Genomic DNA, 22,902 nt, shown 5'->3' on the forward strand with positions numbered 1-22,902 from the left:
TTAGTGGAGATGGGGTTTCACCAGAGTTCAAGGCCAGGCTGGTCTTGAACTCCTGACATTAAGTGATCTGCCCTCTTTGTCCTCCCAAAGTGCTGGGATTACAGGCATCAACCACCGCACCCGGTGAACTCTGTATATTTTTTAAAATTAGTAAGTAATAGTAGGGGTAGTATACCACAAAGGCAAAAATCATAAAGGTAGTATGCAAATGACTGAAGCTTGCTAATAAACACTGCATTAAATTATGTCCCATTGACACTGATGTTTTCCCTTTTGGATACCAGTATTCAGTCAAGAGCAGCTTTTTGGTTTGTCATATCCCACTTTCTATCTCTTGCAGTCCCAGGTTAAGACGAAAGATATCTATCCCAAATTCATGTTAGATAGTGCTCAGTGCTGGGTTATTTGGACAGCAAACCAGTCCTGTTTTAAATAAGTAACGCTAATATATGTATTTGCATTTTTCTTGGGGAAAACCTTGTATGGGGCTTTGATTTGTATGGGGCTTTATAACTCTATGAGCTATATAATGGACAGGGACAGGAAATTTTTGTTTTTTGTTTATTGAGACGGAGTCTTGCTCTGTCGCCAGGCTGGAGTGCAGTGGCATGATTTTGGCTCACTGCAGCCTCTGACTCCCTGGTTCAAGCGATTCTCCTGCTTCAGCCTCCCAAGTAGCTGGGTTTACACGCAGGCACCACCATGCCCAGCTAATTTTTGTATTTTTTGTAGAGATGGGGTTTTACCATGTTGGCCAGGATGGTCTCGATCTCCTGACCCTGTGATCCACCTGCCTCAGCCTCCCAAAGTTCTGGGATTACAGGCGTGAGCCACTGCACCCAGCCTTTTTTTTCTTTTTTTAAAGAGATGAGTTCTCACCATGTTGCCCAGGCTGGGCTCTTAACTCCTGGGCTCAAGCGATCCTCCCACCTCAGCCTCCCAAAGTGCTAGGATTATGGACATGAGCCACTGCGACTGGCCAGGAAAATCTTAAGTGTTGGTGAAAAGAAAATCCACCTTCCTCTGCTTCCAAATCCATTAATGGGATGGAGTAGAGTGAGTGTGTGCCTCTGCTTACAAGTTTTTGTATGTCTTAATTTGAATCATATTCATGGTGCCCTTTCCACAATGAAAATGTAAGCTCCTTGTGATTAAGACCTGTGTTTGTGGTTCTTTTCTTGTAAACAAGGACAATTTTATATATATCTAGTTAAGTTAGCAGTATTCTCTTTCTTCTCTCCCTTTCCTTCTCCTTTTTCTCCTTTAAATATTGAGCCCCTATCCACTATGGAAAGAGTCTAAAATTTACAAAGATACGGACTTTAAAGGATCTCATTGTGGCCTAGCCAAGGTGACTGGGAAAGAAATCTGGATGCTGTCTTGGGATTTCTCTCTATTAGGGATATGTCACTTCTCAGCATTGCCGTCATGCAAGATTTTCAGGTTGGATTAGAGCCTGCTTCCTTGGCTAGCTGCTTCGTTGGCAGACTAATTTACTCGGAACTTCCAGCCTGTTTCAAGATATGTCGTATTTGGCAGCCGTAGAGTAAGCACATATATTTTGGTTTTCCTCCAAGAATTTCATACATATTTGGGAATAGTTTTTTGGTTCCTAAGTTGTCTCAATTTGTTCTTGGACATGTTTCTTTTTCTGCTAGCCACAGCAACAGGTACATTCGATGAGAATGCATCTGCCTAACAAAACAAAAAAAGGAGGATACTTTAAAAATCTCATTTCCTGGATTTAATTTGGAATGGTCCTAGAGGTGACTCATCCCTGGTCTGAATTTATTTTAGCTCTATGTTCATCATATTTCTCTCATAATAGGTGCTTATAAAGTGGAAATATTTTTCCTTTTGTAGTTCAAATTAATATTACTTGAGTTTAGTACTTTCTTGATGCAGTTCTATAAAAACTGAGGTCCAGAGGCTTCATCTGTGCCAGGATAATGTAAGCATTTTTGGGGTGTTATAGGAACCTGTCTGAAAAAGTTTGTGAGGCAAATTAACATTTACTGAACATAAGAGCTACAGTTAAAGGTTGCCGGGAATTGGGCCTTTATTGCATAGATTTTTTGAAATGCTTTTTTACTGTGGTTTGCCCCTAGTCTTTGTGTGTGGTCAAAGTAAAACCTCAGTGTTTCCACGTTCTAGGCGAAATAACACACGTAGCTATGAGTCCCTATTAGAAAATCATCTGGAGTAGTCAGGAGAGAAAATAGTTGTGAGGAGTAGTTTTTTCTGTTTGTTTGAAAAGTTGGACTTCGAAATGCTTCATTCTAAGGCAGGCTATTTTTTAACTCAGAATTTTATACATTTACTTACTGATTGATTGATTGATTGATTGAGACGGAGTTTTGCTCTTTCGCCAGCCTGGAGTGCAGTGGTGCAATGTCGGCTCACTGCAACTTCTGCCTCCTGTGTTAAAGCCATTGTCCTGCCTCAGCCTCCTAAGCAGCTGGGATTATAGGCATGCGCCGCCACGCCCGGCTAATTTTTGTATTTTTGGTAGAGATGGAGTTTCACTATGTTGGCCAGGCTGGTTGCCAACTCCTGACACAGGTAATCTGCCCGCCTCAGCCTCCCAAAGTGTTGGGATTATAGGTGTGAGCCAATGCACCTGGCCTAAATCAGAATTTTTTTTTTGAGATGGAGTCTTCTCTGTCACCTGGGCTGGAGTGCAGTGGCAGGATCTTGGCTCACTGCAACCTCTGCCTCCCAGGTACAAGCAATTCTCCTGCCTCAGCCTCCCAAATAGCTGGGATTACAGGCACCCGCCACTATGCCCAGTTAATTTTTTCTGTTTTTAGTAGAGATAGGGTTTCACCATGTTGGCCAGGCTGGTCTTGAACTCCAGACCTCATGATTCACCTGCCTCGGCCTCCCAAAGTGTTGAGATTACAGGTGTGAGCCCCTGAGCCCAGCCTAAATCAGAATTTTAAAACACAAATAGTCGATTCTTCTAGGTGGTGATTTCATTTAGTTACCCAGTCCAGGTACTTTTTTGGAAAATAGCCTGAAAACAATGCTTCTGTGAATTGTTCATTTATGCATGATTTTGGGATATTACGTAGAAACTTTGTACCCAAAAATCATCATATATAATAAATATTTAGTCTGAAATTTTATAGCTAAGCTTTACTATGGGTTATATGATCTCTCAGTTATTCAGAATAGGTTTCATAGTTAACATTTATACCTCTTATTACCTGGCACAGTGCCTTATACCTAATAATAATGTATTTTAAAAGTTGAATTGCTTGTAACTTTTACTGTTTTTGTTTTTAGAAAAGGTATAGTTTGGCAGTGGGGCCTCCAAAAAAAGACCCAAAAGTTAAAGGTGTCCAATCAGCAGCTGTACAAGCTTTTCTTAAAAGGAAAGAAGAGGAGCTTAGACGGAAAGGTATGTATCTATAGCCTTATTCTCAATTTTAAAGTCTTCCATCTTCACATCTAGCTTGTACTAAACCAGTGGCTGTTTATAAAAACATAACAGGTCAACAGATTTGGGAGGGTGTGTGTGTGTGTGTGTGTGTGTGTGTGTGTGTGTGTGTGTCCAGGTTAACTGACTATATTCATGGCTTTACATATGTTATCTCGATCATTTGTATAAACATTTTCTTTTTTTCTCCCCTTGAAGTAACAGATTTTTGGGGGTTAGTAGCCATGTCTTCTAATTGGCCATAGTAAGTCCCCAATCAGAACTCCATTCTTTAACTTTGGTTCTGAAAGTGTTTCTACCCATTTTGCGTTTTAATTTTTATTAACAGAATGCTATCTAAAAGGCTAAACTAGAGATAAGTTTTAACGTCTTTATCTCAAATAGTTCTACTTCATGCAAATACAAAGAAACTGATTCAATATGTTTAAGTATTCATTGAATCGTAATTAATAACAACTGCTAAGTGGATACTAATGTTCTCTTAACTTGGTAATACATTTGGTTTGAAGTATTTTCTATATTTAAAGCTGAAAACTAAGTCTCCCACTTGCTTTAGTCATATAGAAAAACCCATATGTCTCCCACTCATTATGTAAAGATGACTCATTTGATACTTGTTCAAATGACTTCCTCATTTGATTCCTAGATGTCTTCAAACTGTAACCTGAACATTGTATTTTCACTTGAGCAATCTTGAGATCTTGAAATAATAACATATTCTTGTTTTGTCCCTTTTAGCCCTAGAGGAGAAAAGGAGAAAAGAGGAACTAGTGAAAAAGCGAATTGAGCTCAAACATGACAAGAAAGCAAGAGCTATGGCCAAGAGGACAAAGGATAATTTCCATGGTTACAATGGGATTCCTATTGAGGAAAAGTCAAAGAAGAGGCAGGCAACAGAAAGCCATACCAGCCAAGGAACCGACCGAGAGTATGAAATGGAAGAAGAGAATGAATTCCTTGAGTACAATCACGCAGAGTCAGAACAGGAGTATGAGGAAGAGCAAGAACCTCCCAAAGTTGAAAGCAAACCAAAGGTCCCCCTTAAAAGTGCCCCACCACCTATGAACTTCACTGATTTACTCAGGCTGGCTGAGAAAAAGCAGTTTGAACCAGTGGAAATCAAGATAGTGAAGAAATCAGAAGAGCGACCTATGACTGCAGAAGAACTTAGGGAGCGAGAATTCCTTGAACGAAAGCATCGGAGAAAAAAACTTGAGACAGATGGAAAACTACCTCCAACTGTGTCCAAAAAGGCACCCTCTCAGAAAGAAAGTGTGGGCACAAAACTAAGCAGAGGTTCTGGAGACAGGCATCCTTCTTCCAAAGGAATGCCCCTTCCTCATGCTGAGAAGAAATCAAGACCCAGCATGGCCAATGAGAAACACCTTGCTTTGTCTTCATCCAAATCCATGCCAGGAGAGAGGATCAAGGCAGGATCTGGCAATAGCTCCCAACCCTCACTTCGTGAGGGCCACGACAGACCTGTTTTCAATGGAGCTGGAAAGCCTTATTCCAGCACCTCTTCACCAAGTGTCCCAAAGACTCCTGCTAGCAGGACTCAGAAATCTGCTATTGAGCACAAAGCCAAAAAATCTCCATCCCATCCTAGCCATTCCAGGCCTGGGCCCATGGTTACCCCACACAATAAGGCTAAGAGTCCAGGTGTCAGGCAGCCAGGCAGCAGCTCTAGCTCAGCCCCTGGGCAGCCCAGCACAGGAGTTGCTCGACCCACAGTTAGTTCTGGCCCTGTGCCTAAGCGCCAGAATGGCAGCTCCAGCTCAGGACCTGAGCGATCAATGAATGGGTCCAAGAAGCCAACCAATGACTCAAATCCCTCTAGGCGGACAGTCAGTGGTACATGTGGCCCTGGACAACCTGCAAGCAGCTCAAGTGGCCCTGGGCATCCCATCAGTGGTTCAGGTAGTTCTGCAAGACCCTTGGGCAGCTCTCGTGGCCCTGGCCGACCTGTGAGCAGTCCACATGAACTTCGACGACCAGTGAGTGGCTCAGGCCCCCCTGGGCGGTCTGTCAGTGGCCCTGGGAGATCCGTAAGTGGCTCAGTTCCAGCTGGACGGACTGTCAGTAGTTCAGTCCCAGGAAGACCAGTGAGCAGCTTGAGACCTGGGCGAACAGTTAGTAGCTCAGGTCCCACGATAAAGCCTAAGTGCACTGTTGTCTCCGAAACAATTTCTTCCAAGAATATCATTAGCCGGTCCAGCAATGGGCAGATGAATGGAATGAAGCCTCCCCTATCTGCCTCCAGATCTGCCCAAGGTAAAATTTCCCCTCACCCTATAAGAGTATATATTTGGCATTAGGAAATTGGAAAGAGTTTTTATATTATCAGGGACCCTGTGAACCCCTCATGTGCTGTCCTTTAATGTACTGTAGTTTTGATAGAATCATGATGTTTTATCTGTCCTGTGGTTGAGAGTTCCTTTTTTTTTTGTTTTGTTTTGTTTTTGAGACAGGGTCAATCACAGGCTCAAGCAGTTCTCCCACCTTAGCTTCCCAAGTAGCTGGGACTGTAGGCATGTGCCACCATGCCTGGCTAACTTTTTATTTTTTATAGAGATGGGGTCTCAATATGTTACCTATACTCGTTTCTAACTCCTGGGCTCAGAGATCCGCCTTCCTCAGCTTCCCAAACTGCTGGGATTATAGGCATGAGTCACTATGCCCTGCTGAGAGTTCCTTTAATGATCATGGCTTGGAAAGGTCTTTAGAAAGAGACTTGTCTAGGATCTCTGTGTTCACCCTTGAAACGTCTCCAAGTGTGATAAACTTAGCTTTGTGATTTGTGAACATTCAGGGTGAATGTACGTGACTTATATATGTATGCTACAGTGGATGAATTAATCTACTTTTTCCTGAGGACTAAAGAGACTTGTCTTCAAGGATCAGAGTGTAATTGGAAGCTTATTCAGCAGATATTTCTTGGGCACCCATTATGTGCCAGGAACTGTTTTTAGATTGTACTTGTGTTTCTGCCTGTTATAATGGTTAGTATCAAGGTCCTAAACACTGATCCTTCAGGAATCTACTGTCCCAAGGTATGTGATCATTGGTGGCACCTGCTAGCTGCTAGGTCATACTTGCTTTATGCTAATAGGCATTTATTAAAGCACTTGTTAGGCTCCATGGAGATATAAAAAGGAACCAATGATTGAATTACTTGTTTTAAATTTCCTAGTTAAGCTAGACCATTGATTCTTAACAAGGGCAGTTTTGCCCTCCAGGGGACTTTTGGCAATCGTCACAACTGGGGCTATGGGGGATGCTACTGACATCTACTGAATAGAGGACAGGGATGCTGCTGACAAACAGTGCAGGGGATAGCCCCCTGACAACAAAGAATTATTTGGTCCGAAATGTCATGGAGCTAAGGTTGAGAAACTAAGCTAGGGAGACAAGCCATGCATATTATAACAACCGTAGAAGAACAAAAGAAGTGTCTGTAATCAAAAACTAGAAAGTAGTTGTTCCCAGATGCTGGGCTGTTGATCAATGCCTGTCTTAATCAAAGCATTTGATAAAAAAAATGCAAAGTTTTTATCAGTCTTTTGGCAGAATGACAAAAATAAGGATGATGTAGTGAGTTTTTCCTACAGTCAAAGTTACTCAGTTTGAATAATAATCCTGAGAATCATTCATACTTCATTCAACTTTAAATTTTTAAATGAAATTGTGATTATAGTAGATGGTAGCTGCTACTTTTGGTCTTTACTTGGCAAAAGTTAATGATTCTGTGGAGGTTTGTAAACTGTATTATTTTTAGAAATTTTGCTGATCTTGGCCAGGTGCAGTGGCTCACGCCTGTAATCCCAGCACTTTGGGAGGCCAAGGCAGGCAGATCACCTGAGGTTGGGAGTTTGAGACCAGCCTGACCAACATGGAGAAACCCCATCTCTACTCAAAATACAAAATTAGCCAGGCGTGGTGGCACATGCCTGTAATCCCAGCTACTCGGGAGGCTGAGGCAGGAGAACTGGAACTGCTTGAACCTGGAAGGCAGAGGTTGCAGTGAGCCGAGATTGCACCATTGCACTCCAGCCTAGGCAACGAGTGAAACTCTGTCTCAAAAAAAAAAAAAAAAGAAATTTTACTGATCTCATAAATTCAGAAATATTGGCACTACTAAGCTAGAAAATGGAACAAGACATTTCTGGTAAGCCCTGGGATAAAACAAGAGTGCTGTTCCTCCTGGATACCATGACACAGCAAGGATGATGACTCCGTGCTAAGGGTCAGCCTGCTTGCTTTGGTTTTTAAGGATACCATCTTAATGATGACTCACAATTTCAGTTTACATAGAACTGCATTGGAACCATTTTAAGTTGCAATATTCTTTATGGTTTCTTAGGTCCTCAAAGGCTTCCCTACCCTACTGGTTACAAAAGGCAGCGAGAATATGATGAGGAAGATGATGATGATGATGAATACGACTCTGAAATGGAAGATTTTATCGAAGATGAAGGAGAGCCTCAGGAAGAAATATCCAAGCACATTAGAGAAATTTTTGGTTATGACCGAAAAAAGTAAGACTAAAGAAGATTCAGATAACTATGACATCCTTTTCTTATTTTAAATAATTCATGTCATGGGGTAATAAACTAATAGTAGAGGCACTGAATATAATTCTTAATTAGGAACCCTTGTGTGATTGTTGTTTTAAATAAATGTACTCCTTTAGCACTAAATATTTTATATTTAATTCAAAATAGTTTCTGTAGTTATTTGCATGAGGAACAAAAAAAACCCTTTTAAATTGTTACAAGATATATATTTAGTGAGATTGAAGCAGCTTAGTGTAGTAGAAGTAGATTGGCTCTTGAAAGAACAAGCTGTATGTTCTTGGTCCGTTAACCTATCTGCTTCAGTTTCCTCTGGTCTAAAGTCTTTCCCCACCTCATGATGGTCATGAAGCTCTAATTAGATTATTATATATAAAATAATTTTCATATATACTGTGCTTTCAAATTTTAATATAAATTATCAAGTAAATGTAGGTGAGTGAGTTGAGGAAGCACTGTAGGATTGGTACCTTCACTGAACATTAGCTTCAGAATAGTTGCCCTCTGAGGGTAATAAGGGCTTATCTAAAACTTGTCTTTACTTCAGAAACCTACCTCTATCCATCCTCCACTCCCCTCACTCGATGCCAAGCAAGGAGTAATAATTCTAAACGTGTGCTTGATTTAGTTTTAAAGGAGATACTGATTTTTTAAATGAGAGGACGTAGTTCCTTTTGAAAATTGAAGTTTTCTCTTTTTATCATTTTGATTTCCTTTTGTCAGATACAAAGATGAAAGTGATTATGCCTTACGTTACATGGAAAGTAGTTGGAAAGAGCAGCAGAAGGAAGAAGCAAAGAGGTAAGCATAAAATTTAACACACTTGTGCAAAAATGTCCTAAAAATTCCTTTCTGCTTATTGCTACAGTTACATCATTGGGAACTGGGGCTTTGGGCCAGAGAATTCTGGATTCCAATCCTGTTTACTAGCTGTAGGGCCTTAGACAAATTCCTTAACAGTTCTGTTTTTTCACTGGTTTTTGTTTTTTTGTTTTTTAACAGAGATGGGGTCTCACTGTGTTGACCAGGCTAGTCTCAAACTCTTGGCCTGAAGTGATCCTCCCATCTCAGCCTCCCACAGTGCTGGGATTACAGGCATGAGCCACTGCACTGGACCATCACTGTTTTTTTTGTTTGTTTTTAAGAGATGGGGTCTTGCTTTGTTATCCAGGCTGGTCCCAAAGTCCTGGGGTCAAGCAATCCTCCTGTCTTAGCCTCCCAAAGTGTTGGGATTATAAATGTGAGCCACCATGCCCAGCCTATTTTCTTCTGTAAAATGAGAATATACTGTTTTACTCATTTAAGTATTACGAGGATTAAGACATGTGTACAAGGTGCCTAGTGTAGTGCCTCACATGTATGGATACACAGTAAATGTTAGACGCTTTCCCTAATCCTGTTGTAGCAAATTCTTGCTTTTCTTTCTGTATCAGACACATCTCAATCTTGGTAACCTGTAACATTGCTGGCCTCAGGGATATAGGTATATTATATTTCCTCTGATTTCTGTTTGGCTATCTGATAGTAAGCTAATGATAATTTCTCCACTGGGGTAAAAAGTAATTACTTTGTTTATAGTGGTTTGTTTTTTGTTTTTTGTTTTTTTTTAAGAGATGGGGTCTAAGACTCTGTCACCGAGGCTGGAGTGCGGTGGCATGATTGTGGCTCACTGCAACCCCCGCCTCCCGGGTTCAAGCAGTTCTTCTGCCTCAGCTTCCCAAGTAGCTGGGACTCCAGTTGTGTACTACCACGCCCAGCTAATATTTGTAATTTTTAGTAGAGACAGGGTTTCACTATATGTTGGCCAGGCTGGTCTGAAACTCCTGACCTCAGGTGATCCGCCTGGCTCGGCCTCCCAAAGTGCTGGGATTACAGGCGTGAGCCACCGTGCCCAGCCATAATGTTATTATAGGTAAATAATTCACCTCAGCCTCAAGCCAGAATACTAAATCTTTTTCTCCCTCTTGCCCATAAAATTTCAAACTAAAGTGTTGGAAGAGAACAAGAATAGAATGTTAATGAATAAATGCTTCTTGCTGTTTATTTTTAAAAGCTATTGAGATAAACTTATATTTTATTATTTTAATGGAAATACTAAGGTTTTTGTGGTGTGTGAGTTCTTTTTCCCACTACAATTAGGGTCTGTGACCCTTGGTAAAAAAAAAATCCCTGCTAGTTTGTTTTCAGTGGTAAAGCCTTGAAGCATTTTGAGAGCATCAGCACAATCCATGTGAGCTCCCAGTTGGAAATTTCATTCTTTTTAAGGAAAGTGATCATCTCATGTATATTAACAAATACCCTTTAAAAATTCTTTGGCAGCTTAAGACTAGGTATGCAAGAGGACTTAGAGGAAATGAGACGTGAAGAAGAAGAAATGCAACGTCGAAGGGCCAAGAAGCTGAAGAGGCGTTAGCTGCTGCTTTTATTTTTATGAAATTCTAGAGCTGCTCTGCTGCAAGGATTTCCTGCCTTCAGACTGAAGAAGTCCCCTTATCATTTTAGATTTATACTTGGGTACTCAAGGAGAAGGAATGCATACTGTCATTTGCAGGCTGTCATTTGAGCATAAAATATTTTCAGATATTTTCCAGGGTGAAATCTGTAATGCAGATGATATAATGCCCACATGTGCTCTTATGAAGTTAACTGTTCACAGATGCCAGCCTTGATCCTGATGAGCTATGCACTCTTATGTGGGGCCAGTCACCAGTCAGCCAATCTTTTATTGTTCCTTTGCTACTTTGAAAGGAAAAAAAAGGTTGTCTCTTGATTTCTATAATTCTGCTGATCTGTGAGTAGGGCACTGCCCTGCTCCCAATCAAAATTAGTCTTTTTATGAGAAACCTGGACCTTCCATGAATGTTGCCAGCAATAAAGTGACTTGTCCTAATCTATGGATTGAGAACTTGAAAATGTAGAGTAGAATTTATAACTATCATATGGATGTCATCCTGTGACTTTGAAGTACAAAGTAGAATAAATTCTGTATTCATGGATTGGATGCTGAGCATTCTTACTTATTAATTTAGGTGGCTAGAATTAATGAAAAAATTTTCAAGTTAAAATACAGGTTATAACAGTATAATATTGTTTTCTAAATTTTCCTTTCAGATATACTGTTATGTTGGCTTTAGTGTAAGATAGACAAGGTCACTGTGCTGATTGATTTTTATCTAAAAAAGTTCATTTTTATATTGAAGAAAAAATATTTTATTCAAACATTAGATTTGAAAGAGTAATAGTTTATAAAATAAGGAAGTAACATGTGAGGCTCCCCCCTCCTCCCCTTCCCCATCATAAAAATATTTTGAAATCCCAAGGTGCCCCCGTACCTCGTGACATTAATGACTTCATTTTTTAGCTTGAATTTGTTAGCAAATATTAATGGCAGAAAACCAAAAACTAAATTTATGGTATCGAGAGCACCACCTTCTCTTTTTGCCCATATTGCACTTTGATTTCAAACTATGCACTGTGAAGAGATTTTTTTCCCCAGGTAGGAAGGGATATTCCTTGTTACCGTTATTTTACTGAGCTGTGGAAACTCATTTTCACCCTTTTTAAAGTCATAAATATAGGCTTAATATCCCTTAAGCTTCAAGTCCAAGCAGTTCCAGTCAGGCTGACTTAGGATCAGGCTGGAAGGAAGCCAAGTCTCAAGAACTGTCAGCAACAGAAAATGAGATATGATGCTAGAGAGCATTTGTCCTTGACTGTAAGTACGGAGGCTTGGGGGAAGTGAGACATAAGCTTGTAGGAATAATAAACGTTCTACAATAAACATTCTGGCTATCTTAAGCCATTGTATGGGGGAGATTAGGAAGTAGGAGGGATTGTCCTACAACAGGCCCTTATACTTCAATGGCCCAAATGTTTTGGTTTATTCCTTTTTATCCATAAAGTCTTTATTCTTCAAGTCTGGGTATTATAGATTACCATTGTTAGCCTCCCTTAATGGGACCATATGAGCCAGGCTTTTATGACTGACTCATTTTGAATTGAGTTTCAAACTTTGTTTTTTTTTTGTTTTTTTTTTTTTGTTTGTTTGTTTTTTTTGAGACGGAGTCTCGCTCTGCCGCCCAGGCTGGAGTGCAGTGGCCGGATCTCAGCTCACTGCAAGCTCCGCCTCCCAGGTTCACGCCATTCTCCTGCCTCAGCCTCCCAAGTAGCTGGGACTACAGGCGCCCGCCATGTCGCCCGGCTAGTTTTTTTGTATTTTTAGTAGAGACGGGGTTTCACCGTGTTAGCCAGGATGGTCTTGATCTCCTGACCTCGTGATCCGCCCGTCTCGGCCTCCCAAAGTGCTGGGATTACAGGCTTGAGCCACCGCGCCCGGCCGAGTTTCAAACTTTGAAAGTGCAAGGATTTAATTTTTAAGTTGAATCCCATGAAAGGTGTCATCATCACTAGGAATGACACCCTTTGTAACTACATATAGAACTGCTACAATGGTAGTAGAAAATCCTATTGATTTTATCTCACCCATCTCAGATACCTTCAGTGAAATTAAGGGTAGTGTGATGTCCCATGTAATAAAACAGGCTTAGAACACCAGTTCCTCTGCTGCCATTTATGTGCTTTTATTCCCCCTTCAAAAATTTTTTATTGGATATATATATTTTTCAATATTCAGACTCCGAAATCTGTCATTACAATCAAGTGCTTGTCACAGCTGAAAGATTTCTGGTAGCTTAAAGTTTACTAGTAGTAAATTTATGATATGGTACAGTTCTTTGTACAGAAAGGCACCATTATATTAGAATAAATTTCCAGAACTTAGTGGGAAGAATCAGGTTTTAACCTTGTGTGTCTGTTACTTCTGAGTGCATTTCTGTAATATAAATGTTGATTTGCATCAGCATTATAAAAGAGCACTTCTGTGGCTCATTTAAAAGGAAAAAAAAGGTTAAGTCTTTTAAATTTTGGACTTGTTTCCAAATCCTGTCTTCCATGTTGTTCTTCTGCACTTCCTGACCACTCTTATAAAAAGCTCACAAACCTTTGAAGAAACTGGAGTAGGCTGTTATTTCATTAAGGTTTACAAATTAAATGCTTGATTTTTAATGTATTCTCTACTGTTTTGATTTTTGGATTTTCTTAATTCAACATTTGAAGATGTGCCTTTTGGGTAATGTTAATCACGAATGTAGTAATATTTCATGATTGTAATAATGTTACATGATGATGGGTGTGGCATTTTCTAACAAACGATGTGAAAGGAAAGTAGTTTTCATAAAACTCATGGCTCTGATTGCACAGTCCCACTTGCTTTTGATACTGCTATGTCAAAGCAAAGAGCTCTTCTTTTAAGGCTACTTTCAGAACTTTGTATTTTCTCTAAACTATAAATGCAGTTATGTCCAGTTGGAGGCCAGGGTACCACATGTCACAGGCAGCCTTACATGTGTGCCGTGAAAAGGTTCAAAGACCGTTAACAAAAAAGTAAGTCTGGCCGGGCGCCTGGTGGCTCAAGCCTGTAATCCCAGCACTTTGGGAGGCCGAGGTGGGCAGATCACTGGAGACCAGGAGTTCGAGACCAGCCTGGCCAACATGGTGAGACCCCGTCTCTACTAAAAATTTAAAAATTAGCCAGGTGTGGTGGCACGCACCTGTAATCCCAGCTACTGGGGAGGCTGAGGCAAGAGAATCGCTTGAACCCAGGAGGCGGAGGTTGCAGTGAACCAAGATAGTGCCACTGCACTCCAGCCTGGGTGACAAGAGTGAGACTCCGTCTCAAAAAAAGAAGGATGTGGGAACTCAAATTTTCATTTTTAATGTAATCCCCAAGATCTTCTCTAAGAAATAAGTTGTTTTGTATTTTGTAACTTAAAAGCAGCTATTAGTAAATTTCTGAGATATAGCAGGAGACCAAAACATGTTTGGAAAGAGAATAAATATATGAAGAGAGACTGGTTGTTTTATTTTCAATGTATTGAATATATTAGACTACTATTTATTTTCTGAGTGGATGTGATTAAATATTCAGACGTTTAGTGTATGATTAAGAGTGAGATAGAGATTTCTTTGGAGTTATTAAATCCATCCTGTCTTTTACATAATGGACAAATCAAGTTAAAAAAATTTTTAGGTAGCTTAGCTTGTTTTCTGGTGCTGTTGACCTGCAAGAGAATATACTTTTGCATATACAGGTGAAAGTTTTGCAATTTATGTATATAAGAAATTGTAGGCATTAAAAATATTTTACTGATATTTTTGCTGGTTTGCATTTATTGATTAAAACTTTGAGATATTCTTTAACTCATCACCCTGAACATTTTTCCAGCTAGAAACCTCGGTATACTCGTCATACTTCAGAGACAGGGTTTGCCTCTTGCACACACTCCTCTGCTTATTCTCCCTTACACATTCATGTCTGCTCTAACATGATAGTGCTTCTCTCCCCCTACCAGCTTAAAGAACTGTTCTGCTGTCTGACACCCATGTTAGGAGAACTGTTAGGTGGTCAGAGGAATGGAATCTATTTTAGTGGCTCAAGTTATGGAATTTTACTCAAATGGAGGGAGGACACAGCTGGATATATGGTTCCCCTTGTCAAAATGAGCCGGGTCCTGTCTCTTACGATAAAAACAGCTTGAGATGGCTGAGAAGAGGAGTCCTTAGAAATGTACATGAGGCAGGCTGGGCACAGTGGCTTATACCTGTAATCGCAGCACTTTGGGAGGTAGAAGCAGGTGGATCACTTGAGGCTGGGAGTTTGAGACCAGCCTGGTCAACATGGCAAAACCCCGTCTCTACTAAAAATACAAAAATGTGTGCGTTGTAATCCCTGCTATTCAGGGGGCTGAGGCATGAGAATCACTTGAACCTGGGAGGTGGGGGTTGCAGTGAGCCAAGATTGTACCTCTGCACTCTATCCTGGGTGACAGAATGAGACTGTCTCAAAAAAAAATGTATTATGAGGCAAATGGGCACAGCTATATAGCCAGAGGATGTAAGTACTTAACTCACTGGAAAGTGTTGAGTCTAAATCACATAAGCAATAGAAGATGCTAGAAACCTAGAGTCAGAAATTACTAAAGTTTTGCTTATAGATTATGAATTTATTTTCTTTCCATTAAAAAAAGGTAATCCATTCATTGCAAAAAGCCACTTACAAATAGTTAAGCAAACTTCCAAAATAACAAAATGTTTTCTATGTAAACAAAAGATCTGCTTTGTTGGAAAAGGTATACTTCTTTAGAATATTGGAACTGTATCAGTCATCCTCAGAATGGGTACAGTTCCATACAATTTGTTTTTAAAGTATTTACTCCTGTTAGGTCTCTCTCAGGCTCCCATCTTTTCAGTAGTCATGAAAAAGAATTATCAGGCAACTTCCTGGGTTTTCTTTTTTCTTTTTTTCTTTTCTTTTTTTTTTTTTTTTTTTTGACACAAGGTCTTGCTTTGTCACCCAGGCTGGAGTGCAGTGGCGCAATCTCGGCTCACCGTAACCTCAACCTCCTGGGTTCAAACAATTCTGCCTCAGCCTCCCAAGTAGCTGGGATTACAGGTGCCCGCCACCACACCTGGCAAATTTTTGTATTTTTAGTATAGATGGGGTTTCACCATGTTGGCCAGGCAGGTCTTGAACTCCTGACCTCAAGTAATATGCCTGCCTCGGCCTCCCAAAGTGCTGGGATTACAGGTGTGAGCCACCACCCCCGGCCTAACTTCTTGGGTATTCAGGTGAGGGGAACATTTAAACAGCAAGATCTTGGATATCCCAGTCTTATCTGGCTTTTTTCCTTGGCACATGAAAGTATGAAGGCAGAAGGCCTGGATCTTAATCTTGACTCTGCAGCCCAGGGCTGTGTGTGTTGGCAAGATACATATGTCCCTCAACTTCATTTTTGCCATTTTGTAAGATGAGGCTGATAGCTTCGGAAGGTTATTTTAAGGATTAGGATAATTATACTTTAGTATCTAACCCTAATATTAAAAATGAGGTCCTTACTCCACATGGTATAAGCTTAGGGTTCTTTTTTTTTCTTTTGAGACTGAGTCTCTGTTGCCCAGGCTGGAGTGCAGTGGCCCGATCTCAGCTCACTGCAACTGCTGCCTCCCGAGTAGCTGGGACTACAGACATGTACCACCACACCACGCCCTAGCTAATTTTTTGTATTTTTAGTAAAGATGGGGTTTCACCATGTTGGCCAGGCTGGTCTTGAACTCCTGGCCCTAGATGATCCACCTGCCTTGACCTCTCAAAGTGCTGAGATTACATGCGTGAGCCATTGTGCTGGGCCGAACTATGTATCTTAATGCCAGTCTTAGAGACTATGTAGCAGAAGGACCCAATTGTCTCCCATTCACTCAACTACTTCCCCACCCTCTGTCTCCCTGTTACAAGCTAACAGAATACCAAGCCTTCATGCATCTTAAAAAGTGCAGTAACTTCTTAACATAAAATATGACAAAATAATGTGCAATTACTTTATGCGAAACCAACAACAAGAACTGTACAGCTGGTCAGGTGAGCTTCAGAGCTGCATTACTTCACCAGGATCATCCTTGCTTACTTCCACTGGGGTCTGTGGGGAGAAAAGGAAGTGTGTCATGTGGGCCTAGTGGTTTCTAGTGTGGGGCTGAGGCATTTGGCCTCCCAGGCAAGGACTGGCAGGGGAGGCTACCTCCAATTCTGTCTCACATAATGCCTCTGACCCTGGATGCAAGGGGAGCTTAGCACTGGGGAGCTGACAAGAGGGAGAGAAAAGACAGAAATTCCAAGGTCTAACAGGAGGAGAGAGGAAAGAGACATCTGCCACCAGATCCCTTTTACAGACTAGTGTTTACTTGTGGAAGACAGAAGTTTGGATTTCTGAAGTGGACTGATCCTTAGGAAATGGCATCAAAGACTGGGCATACAAAATGTCCATTAGCACAACAGAAACAAGGCCGCCCAACTCAGAAAGCTTTGACTCTGGGCCTTAAAGATTATGTGAAACAAAATGGGAACTCTCCCAACCGCTATCACGTGAAACAAAATGGGAGCTCTCCTAACCGCTACAGTAACTTTAAAAATAAAAGTATTTGCTTCTAATGTTACTAGAGTTGGATTTCATGCTTAGTTTATTTCTGGGGGCAGGAATACATTTCAAAGTAGGAACAGAGAACAAAGTTGAAGGTACACTTACTCCTCCTGGGGGATATTTATATCCCTTCCACATGGTTCCTGCAATGAGAAGCATCCATAAGACAACAATCATCACGAGGCTTCTTTCTCAGCTAGTGATGTGCCCAAGAAGAAACAAGTGCTTCTGGAAGGTGCAGTGTTCTATTCCTGAGTCCTAGGAATTGGGCTGTCTTTGTTAGACACCAGATGGTGGATGGCCCAGCATGGCAGCTCCTCACTAAGGAGCTTTGTGGCCTAATCTGAATTGAAGTGGCTCCTCATGGCCTTTTAGTGGGGCAGAGCTCAGACACCAATTATGACATCAGCTCCTGTAACCTCGGCAATCCAGTCAGCATGAGCACCTATGGGATGGTTGTCCAGGATGCTAGATGTGTTGGGTTAAAGAAAATTAATCAAAAGGGCCCTGTGCTCTGGTATGTCTGTGATTTGGACCTAGCTGGCATCATACTCATTAACTCGTCACCTGCCAAAATGTTTAACTATTGGCTTTGTGCAATCAGGTGCTATGCAAAAGAAAAAAAGCCTGGGTTCATTAAGAGAATTAGCTGGCTAGGTATGCCATGAGCAAATAACTTCATATGCTATCGTTACGCTGTTCAAAAAAGAAATCTTGCATTTTATAAAATGGTACAGTTAAACTCTCCATCATGTAGGATGAGCCTATTTACAATTTTCCTGAGAAGGAAAGAGAAGGAAGATGGGCTGTTTTACTCATTTTGCAGCTGGAGAAACTGAGGCACAGAATAGTTTAAGTGGTCTGGTCAGGACTGCCACAAAGTTCTGACTGCTTTGGGCTAATGCGTTCACAGAAGTCCTGGGGCAGATGGAGATAAAAAAAAACCCAGCCATCATGTCCTGCTCTTACTATACCTGGGGCTGGGGCTGAACACCCCTAATTTCTGGAGTAGCTTCCAAAAAACCTTCTGCTTCTGTAATCAGTATATTATTAAAACTCTCCAAGTTAAGTTTCTCTAACAATAGGAACAGCTCTGAAAAAAAAATCAGGTCTGAATGAAATGGGGTGAAATGTAAGAAACCCAGGAGATGGTCTGCTAAAAAGGATACTGCCATTAGTGTTTCCTGTAGGCAGGTTGGTCTAGTGGAATGAGTATGGGAGGCTATTAAGTCCAGAGACAGAGATCTGTGCTCGCATCCCACCTTTACCAAAGAGCTACTGTGTGTGGCCTCAGGTAAATAATTGAGGTCACTATCACCAGTTAATCTTTGTTGACTGGTTCATTATTTGCTTGTTGTTAAGTTAGTATTTTACTAAATGCTAATTTTTTAGCTTTGCATTAAATGCTTTACATTAATTCCCAAATATAATTGTCACAAAAATAGCAAGATATTCAGATATCTCCTGTTGTACAGAAGAAACTTTGAAACTGAGGTTCAAAGAAAGTAATTAAACTTTCCCAAGGTCACACAGCTAGTCGCAAAGTTAGGACCTAAACTCAAGTTCAATGTTAACTCCAGTTTCAGGACCTGCCAAAAGGGATATTAAAATGCTGGTCCTGGCAAGGCATGGTGGCTCATGCCTGCAATCCCAGCACTCTGGGAGGCCAAGGCAGGAGGATCACTTGAGTCCTGGAGTTCAAGACCAGCCTGGGCAACATAGTGAGACCCTGTCTCTACAAAAATTTTTTTAAAAAATTAGCCAGGGCTCCTGCAGTCCCAGCTACTCAGGAGGCTGAGGCAGGAGAATGGCGTGAACCCAGGAGGTGGAGTTTGCAGTGAGCTGAGATCATGCCACTGCACTCCAGCCTGGGTGACAGAGTGAGACTCCGTCTCAAAAAAAAAAAAAAAACAATTAGCTAGGCATGGTGGCATGTGCCCTGAGGATCAGCTACTCAGGAAGCTGTGGTGGGAAGACTGCCTGCACCTCACTCCAGCCTGGATGACAGAGCAAGACCTGTCTTAGGAAAAAAAAAAAAAGAATGCTATTAATAGTATAATATATTACAGTGTTGTGAGAAGAAAAATAATAGATGGGAACAGTCTTCAAAACAACACCTATGAGACATGGTTATTAATAGACAACTTTGGCCTGCTGTCCTCAGCTGTACTCACCAAATCATTTCCCCTTCCACAGTTTGTTATATTTTCCAGAGGAATAAACACTCTCCACTGAGATTTCAGGGTTCTACCAAGTACTTTGGAAAGGGAGGAATCCAGCCCACCAGACCTGACCACCCACTTACTGCGGCAGATCTTCATCTAAAGCCTGCCTCTTCAGTTGTGTCTTGCTCTCCTGAACAGGCCACCTTTCCTGCCACTTCAGAGTTGGAGGCTGAATCAGAAAGAAAATTTGAGGGCAGAGATGGCTCTACTCACTGGCCCAGAGGGTAACTGCCTCTGTGTGGGACTAGAAGGGCTACTAAAAGTCCCCACCAATCCCTACCGTCCCCCTTCCTACCAACAACCACTGATCCACTTGGCCTGAAACCCACAAGTCAAATATGGTCTCCAGCAGACCCCTTGCAAATTCCATAGTGCTTTGAAACAAGTGCAGCTATATAAGCAAGACGGGGGGGGGAAAAAGGAAAGACTTAAAAGGATGTCCCGGCCGGGCGCAGTGGCTCACCCTGGTAATCCCAGTACTTTGGGAGGCCAAGGAGGGCGTATCACGAGGTCAGGATATCGAGACCATCCTGGCTAACACGGTGAAACCCCGTGTCTACTAAAAATACAAAAAATTAGCCAGGCATGGTGGTGGCGCCTGTAGTCCCAGCTACTCGGGAGGCTGAGGCAGGAGAATGGCGTGAACCCAGGAGGCGGAGCTTGCAGTGAGCCGAGATCATGCCACTGCACTCCAGCCTGGGCAACAGAGCAAGACTCCATCTCAAAAAAAAAAAAAAAAAGTATGTCCCCAGCTGGGCATTGTGGCTCACGCCTGTAATCCCAACACTTTGGGAGGCCGAGGTGGGTGGATCACCTGAGGTTGGCACTTTGAGACCAGCCTGACCAACATGGAGAAACCCCATTTCTAATAAAAACACAAAATTAGCCAGGTGTGGTGGTGCATGCCTGTAATCCCAGCTACTCGGGAGAGTGAGGCAGAAGAATCGCTTGAACCTGGGAGGAGGAGGTTGTGGTGAGCCGAGATTGCGCCATTGCACTCCAGCCTGGGCAACAAGAGTGAAACTCCATCTCAAAAACAAAACAAAACAAAAAGGGATATCCCTAGTGGGATGGGAAGTAGCCTGGTAGCCTGGGACACTAACTTTGTTCCCATCACATTCTGACTTCCAGTTAGTGGTGAGACCTCAATTATCTTTCCCATTTGGTCAGAAAACCCAGACAGGAAGATGAGCCAGCACCAGGACTGACCACCAGGGATTGACAGGCAGAGCCATTACTTACCATCGACTCTGGAAACGTGCCCATGTAACATGCAAGTCCAACAAAAAACATCCAGCCAAGCACAATCATGATCAAACGTAAAACAATTTCTAAGATACAACTGCACAGTGAAAGACTATTCACCAAGATCTTAGCAAAGGAGTGTGCTCACGAAACCTTCAGTTGGTAGAGGTCTCGCATGTCTGTTCGAGTCCTTGGCTCCAAAGGATCCACAGCTCCCTAGTGGAGAAGCTGAAATCTATTAGGGCATTGTGACATCATTGGTCATATGGCCCAGACTCAAAACATACCAAAGACACTGCCCCCAGACCAGCAGCTGCGCAGTAAACAGCAACACTAGGAAGTAGGTATTACTGTTAACCCCATTTCACTAATGAGAAAACTGAGGCTTAGACTAGAGCCTAAGTGGCGTGCACTACAGCACATAGCTGATGCTCCAGATCAGCACCAAGACTTAGGACTTAGCTGCCTCTCGGGCAGCCGGGCTCTTTACACCAGAGGCAGAGATTTGGAAAGGTGTTTTGCTGCTAGGTGTATGACATGTGAATAAAACAAACTGAATTATAGGTAAACGAGACAGATGTCTGTCTCTATTTCTGTCCCTGCAAAACCTCCCTCCCCATCTCAAGGGGTTCCTCAGGACAATGGTATACCCACATCTTCATCACCTTGGGTTAGTTCCTCTCCATTGATTCTCTTTTCTTTACCATCATGAAGCCACAGGTACCCCTGTCCTTTCCTCAAAGAAACCTCCAGATGATACTGTGGCTCCTTCCCTGTCTTATTTCTTAATTTTCTTTTATGACCAAACTTTCTAAACAAGTGGTCCACACTCAAAGCTTTTTCCAATCTACACCTCTCTTCCATGCATTGCATTCTGACTTCTAGCCCCACCTCACTATTAGATACCCTCTCAGAGGTTACCAAGTATCTTTTTTGCTTTTCTGCTACAACGTCATGGACATTTAATGTATTTTTCATCTCTAGAATTTTTTTTTTGAGACAGAGTCTTGCTCTGTTGCCCAGGCTGGAGTGCAGTGGTGTGATCTCAGCTCATTGAAACCTCCACCTCCTGGGTTCAAGTGATTCTCCTGCCTCAGCCTCCCAAGTAGCTGGGATTATAGGTACCCGTCACCACGCCAGGCTAATTTTTGTATTTTTAGTAGAGATGGGGTTTCACCATGTCGACCAGGCTGGTCTCGAACTCCTGACCTCAGGTGATCCACCCGCCTCATCCTCCCAAAGTCCTGGGATTATAGGCATGAGCCACTGTGTCTGACCTGCTGTGATATTTCCTGCTTCTTTAAATGTCTTACAACTTTTGATTAGATGTTGAACATGGTAAATTTTAGTGCTGAGTGCTGCATTTTGTTGCATTCCTTTCAACAGTGTTAAATTTTATTCTAAGGTGCACTTAAGTTACTTGTGATCAGTTTGATTCTTCTGAGGTTTGTTCTAAGTTTTATGATAGACTAGGAGCAGCCTTTACTCTAGGGTTAATATCCCCACTGCTGAGTTAATGACCACTTTCTCTGAGCACCTTCTCTGAGGCCGATTGTATTAGATTTTTTTTTTCAAGACGGAGTTTCGCTCTTGTTGCCTAGGCTGGAGTGCAATGGCGTGATCTCAGCTCACGGAAACCTCCGCCTCCCCGGTTCAAGTGATTCTTCCGCCTCAGCCTCCCGAGTAGCTGGGATTATAGGCACCCACCACCATGCCCGGCTAATTTTGTATTTTTAGTAGAGACAGGGTTTCTCCACGTTGGTTAGGCTAGTCTCGAACTCCCGAACTCAGGTGATCCGCCAGCCTCGGCTTCCCAAAGTGCTCGGGTTACAGGCATGAGCCACTGTGCCCAGCCTTGATCTTTCAAATCTGTGGAATGTTTCACAATTCCCTGCCCTTCAGGAACTCCAATAAGTGTTTGGCCTACTGCTTTTGGGTGGACCTTTTCCAGGCCTCATCGAGTTTTATCCCATATATGTGCAGACAGAACTCAGCCGGACTCACAAGGGCCCCTGTGGAAAGCTACAGAGCTTTCTCCATGGAGCTCCCTCTTCTTAGTACTCCATCCTGCAAATTCTGGCCTCTGCTGTACTTTGCTATCTTTCTTTTCAACTCAGTCAAACGCTCAGTTGGGTAACCCCTTTCTGTGCTATAGCCTGAAAACTGCCACCTGGCTGGAGCAATTGTAGGACTCACCTTCACTGGTTTCCTTTCTTTCAAAGTACACAGTCTTGTGCTGTCTCTTATACAAGATCTGAAAACAATTATTTCATGTTTTGTGCAATTTTCTATTTATAAAGAGAAGGTAATTTCTGTAACAGTTGATCCTTCATAGGCAGAAGCAGAAGTGTATGTTCTTGGACAGTCTTTGTTGTCAAGGCTGGAGT

The 22,902-nt window shown here is 42.0% G+C and overlaps 2 protein-coding genes across 3 annotated transcripts in view; one reads left to right on the plus strand and one right to left on the minus strand.

Annotated features, from left to right (window-relative positions):
• Window positions 1-11,017, plus strand: part of SPTY2D1 (SPT2 chromatin protein domain containing 1) — a 25,149-nt gene extending 14,132 nt beyond the window's left edge. The window contains exons 2-6 of the mRNA XM_010370181.2: window positions 3,289-3,403; window positions 4,181-5,716; window positions 7,806-7,980; window positions 8,740-8,817; window positions 10,336-11,017. Of these exons, the coding sequence (XP_010368483.1) occupies window positions 3,289-3,403; window positions 4,181-5,716; window positions 7,806-7,980; window positions 8,740-8,817; window positions 10,336-10,429 (1,998 nt within the window). The 3' untranslated portion in view covers window positions 10,430-11,017. The remainder of the gene's footprint in view (window positions 1-3,288; window positions 3,404-4,180; window positions 5,717-7,805; window positions 7,981-8,739; window positions 8,818-10,335) is intronic.
• Window positions 10,034-20,721, minus strand: SPTY2D1OS (SPTY2D1 opposite strand). Of its 2 annotated transcripts, XR_748706.2 has the most exons (5): window positions 20,513-20,721; window positions 19,351-19,439; window positions 17,151-17,188; window positions 16,450-16,547; window positions 10,034-11,049 (listed from the first exon to the last, which is right to left on the minus strand). XR_748706.2 is itself a non-coding variant. In XM_030918497.1 (4 exons), the coding sequence occupies exons 1-3, from the start codon at window positions 20,579-20,581 to the stop codon at window positions 17,167-17,169; spliced, it is 180 nt and encodes a 59-aa protein (XP_030774357.1). In that variant the 5' UTR covers window positions 20,582-20,721; the 3' UTR covers window positions 16,426-16,547; window positions 17,151-17,166. The 2 variants fall into 2 exon arrangements, 1 of the variants encoding a protein (XP_030774357.1); XM_030918497.1 differs by lacking the exon at window positions 10,034-11,049 and having other exon boundaries at window positions 16,426-16,547.
• Window positions 20,722-22,902: the final 2,181 nt, after the last annotated feature.

Source organism: Rhinopithecus roxellana, chromosome 15 (genome assembly GCF_007565055.1).
Source record: "Rhinopithecus roxellana isolate Shanxi Qingling chromosome 15, ASM756505v1, whole genome shotgun sequence".
Lineage (NCBI taxonomy): Eukaryota > Metazoa > Chordata > Mammalia > Primates > Cercopithecidae > Rhinopithecus > Rhinopithecus roxellana.

What these genes read in the sequence shown, in the direction of transcription:
- SPTY2D1OS (XM_030918497.1), bottom strand. Translation starts at nt 20,581, where the DNA reads ATGATTGTGCTTGGCTGGATGTTTTTTGTTGGACTTGCATGTTACATG. An exon ending in GCACGTTTCCAGAGTCGATG is followed by an intron (nt 19,440 to 20,512) that starts GTAAGTAATGGC and finishes TTTCTGATTCAG; the next exon opens with CCTCCAACTCTGAAGTGGCA. An exon ending in TTAGATGAAGATCTGCCGCA is followed by an intron (nt 17,189 to 19,350) that starts GTAAGTGGGTGG and finishes TTCTCATTGCAG; the next exon opens with GAACCATGTGGAAGGGATAT.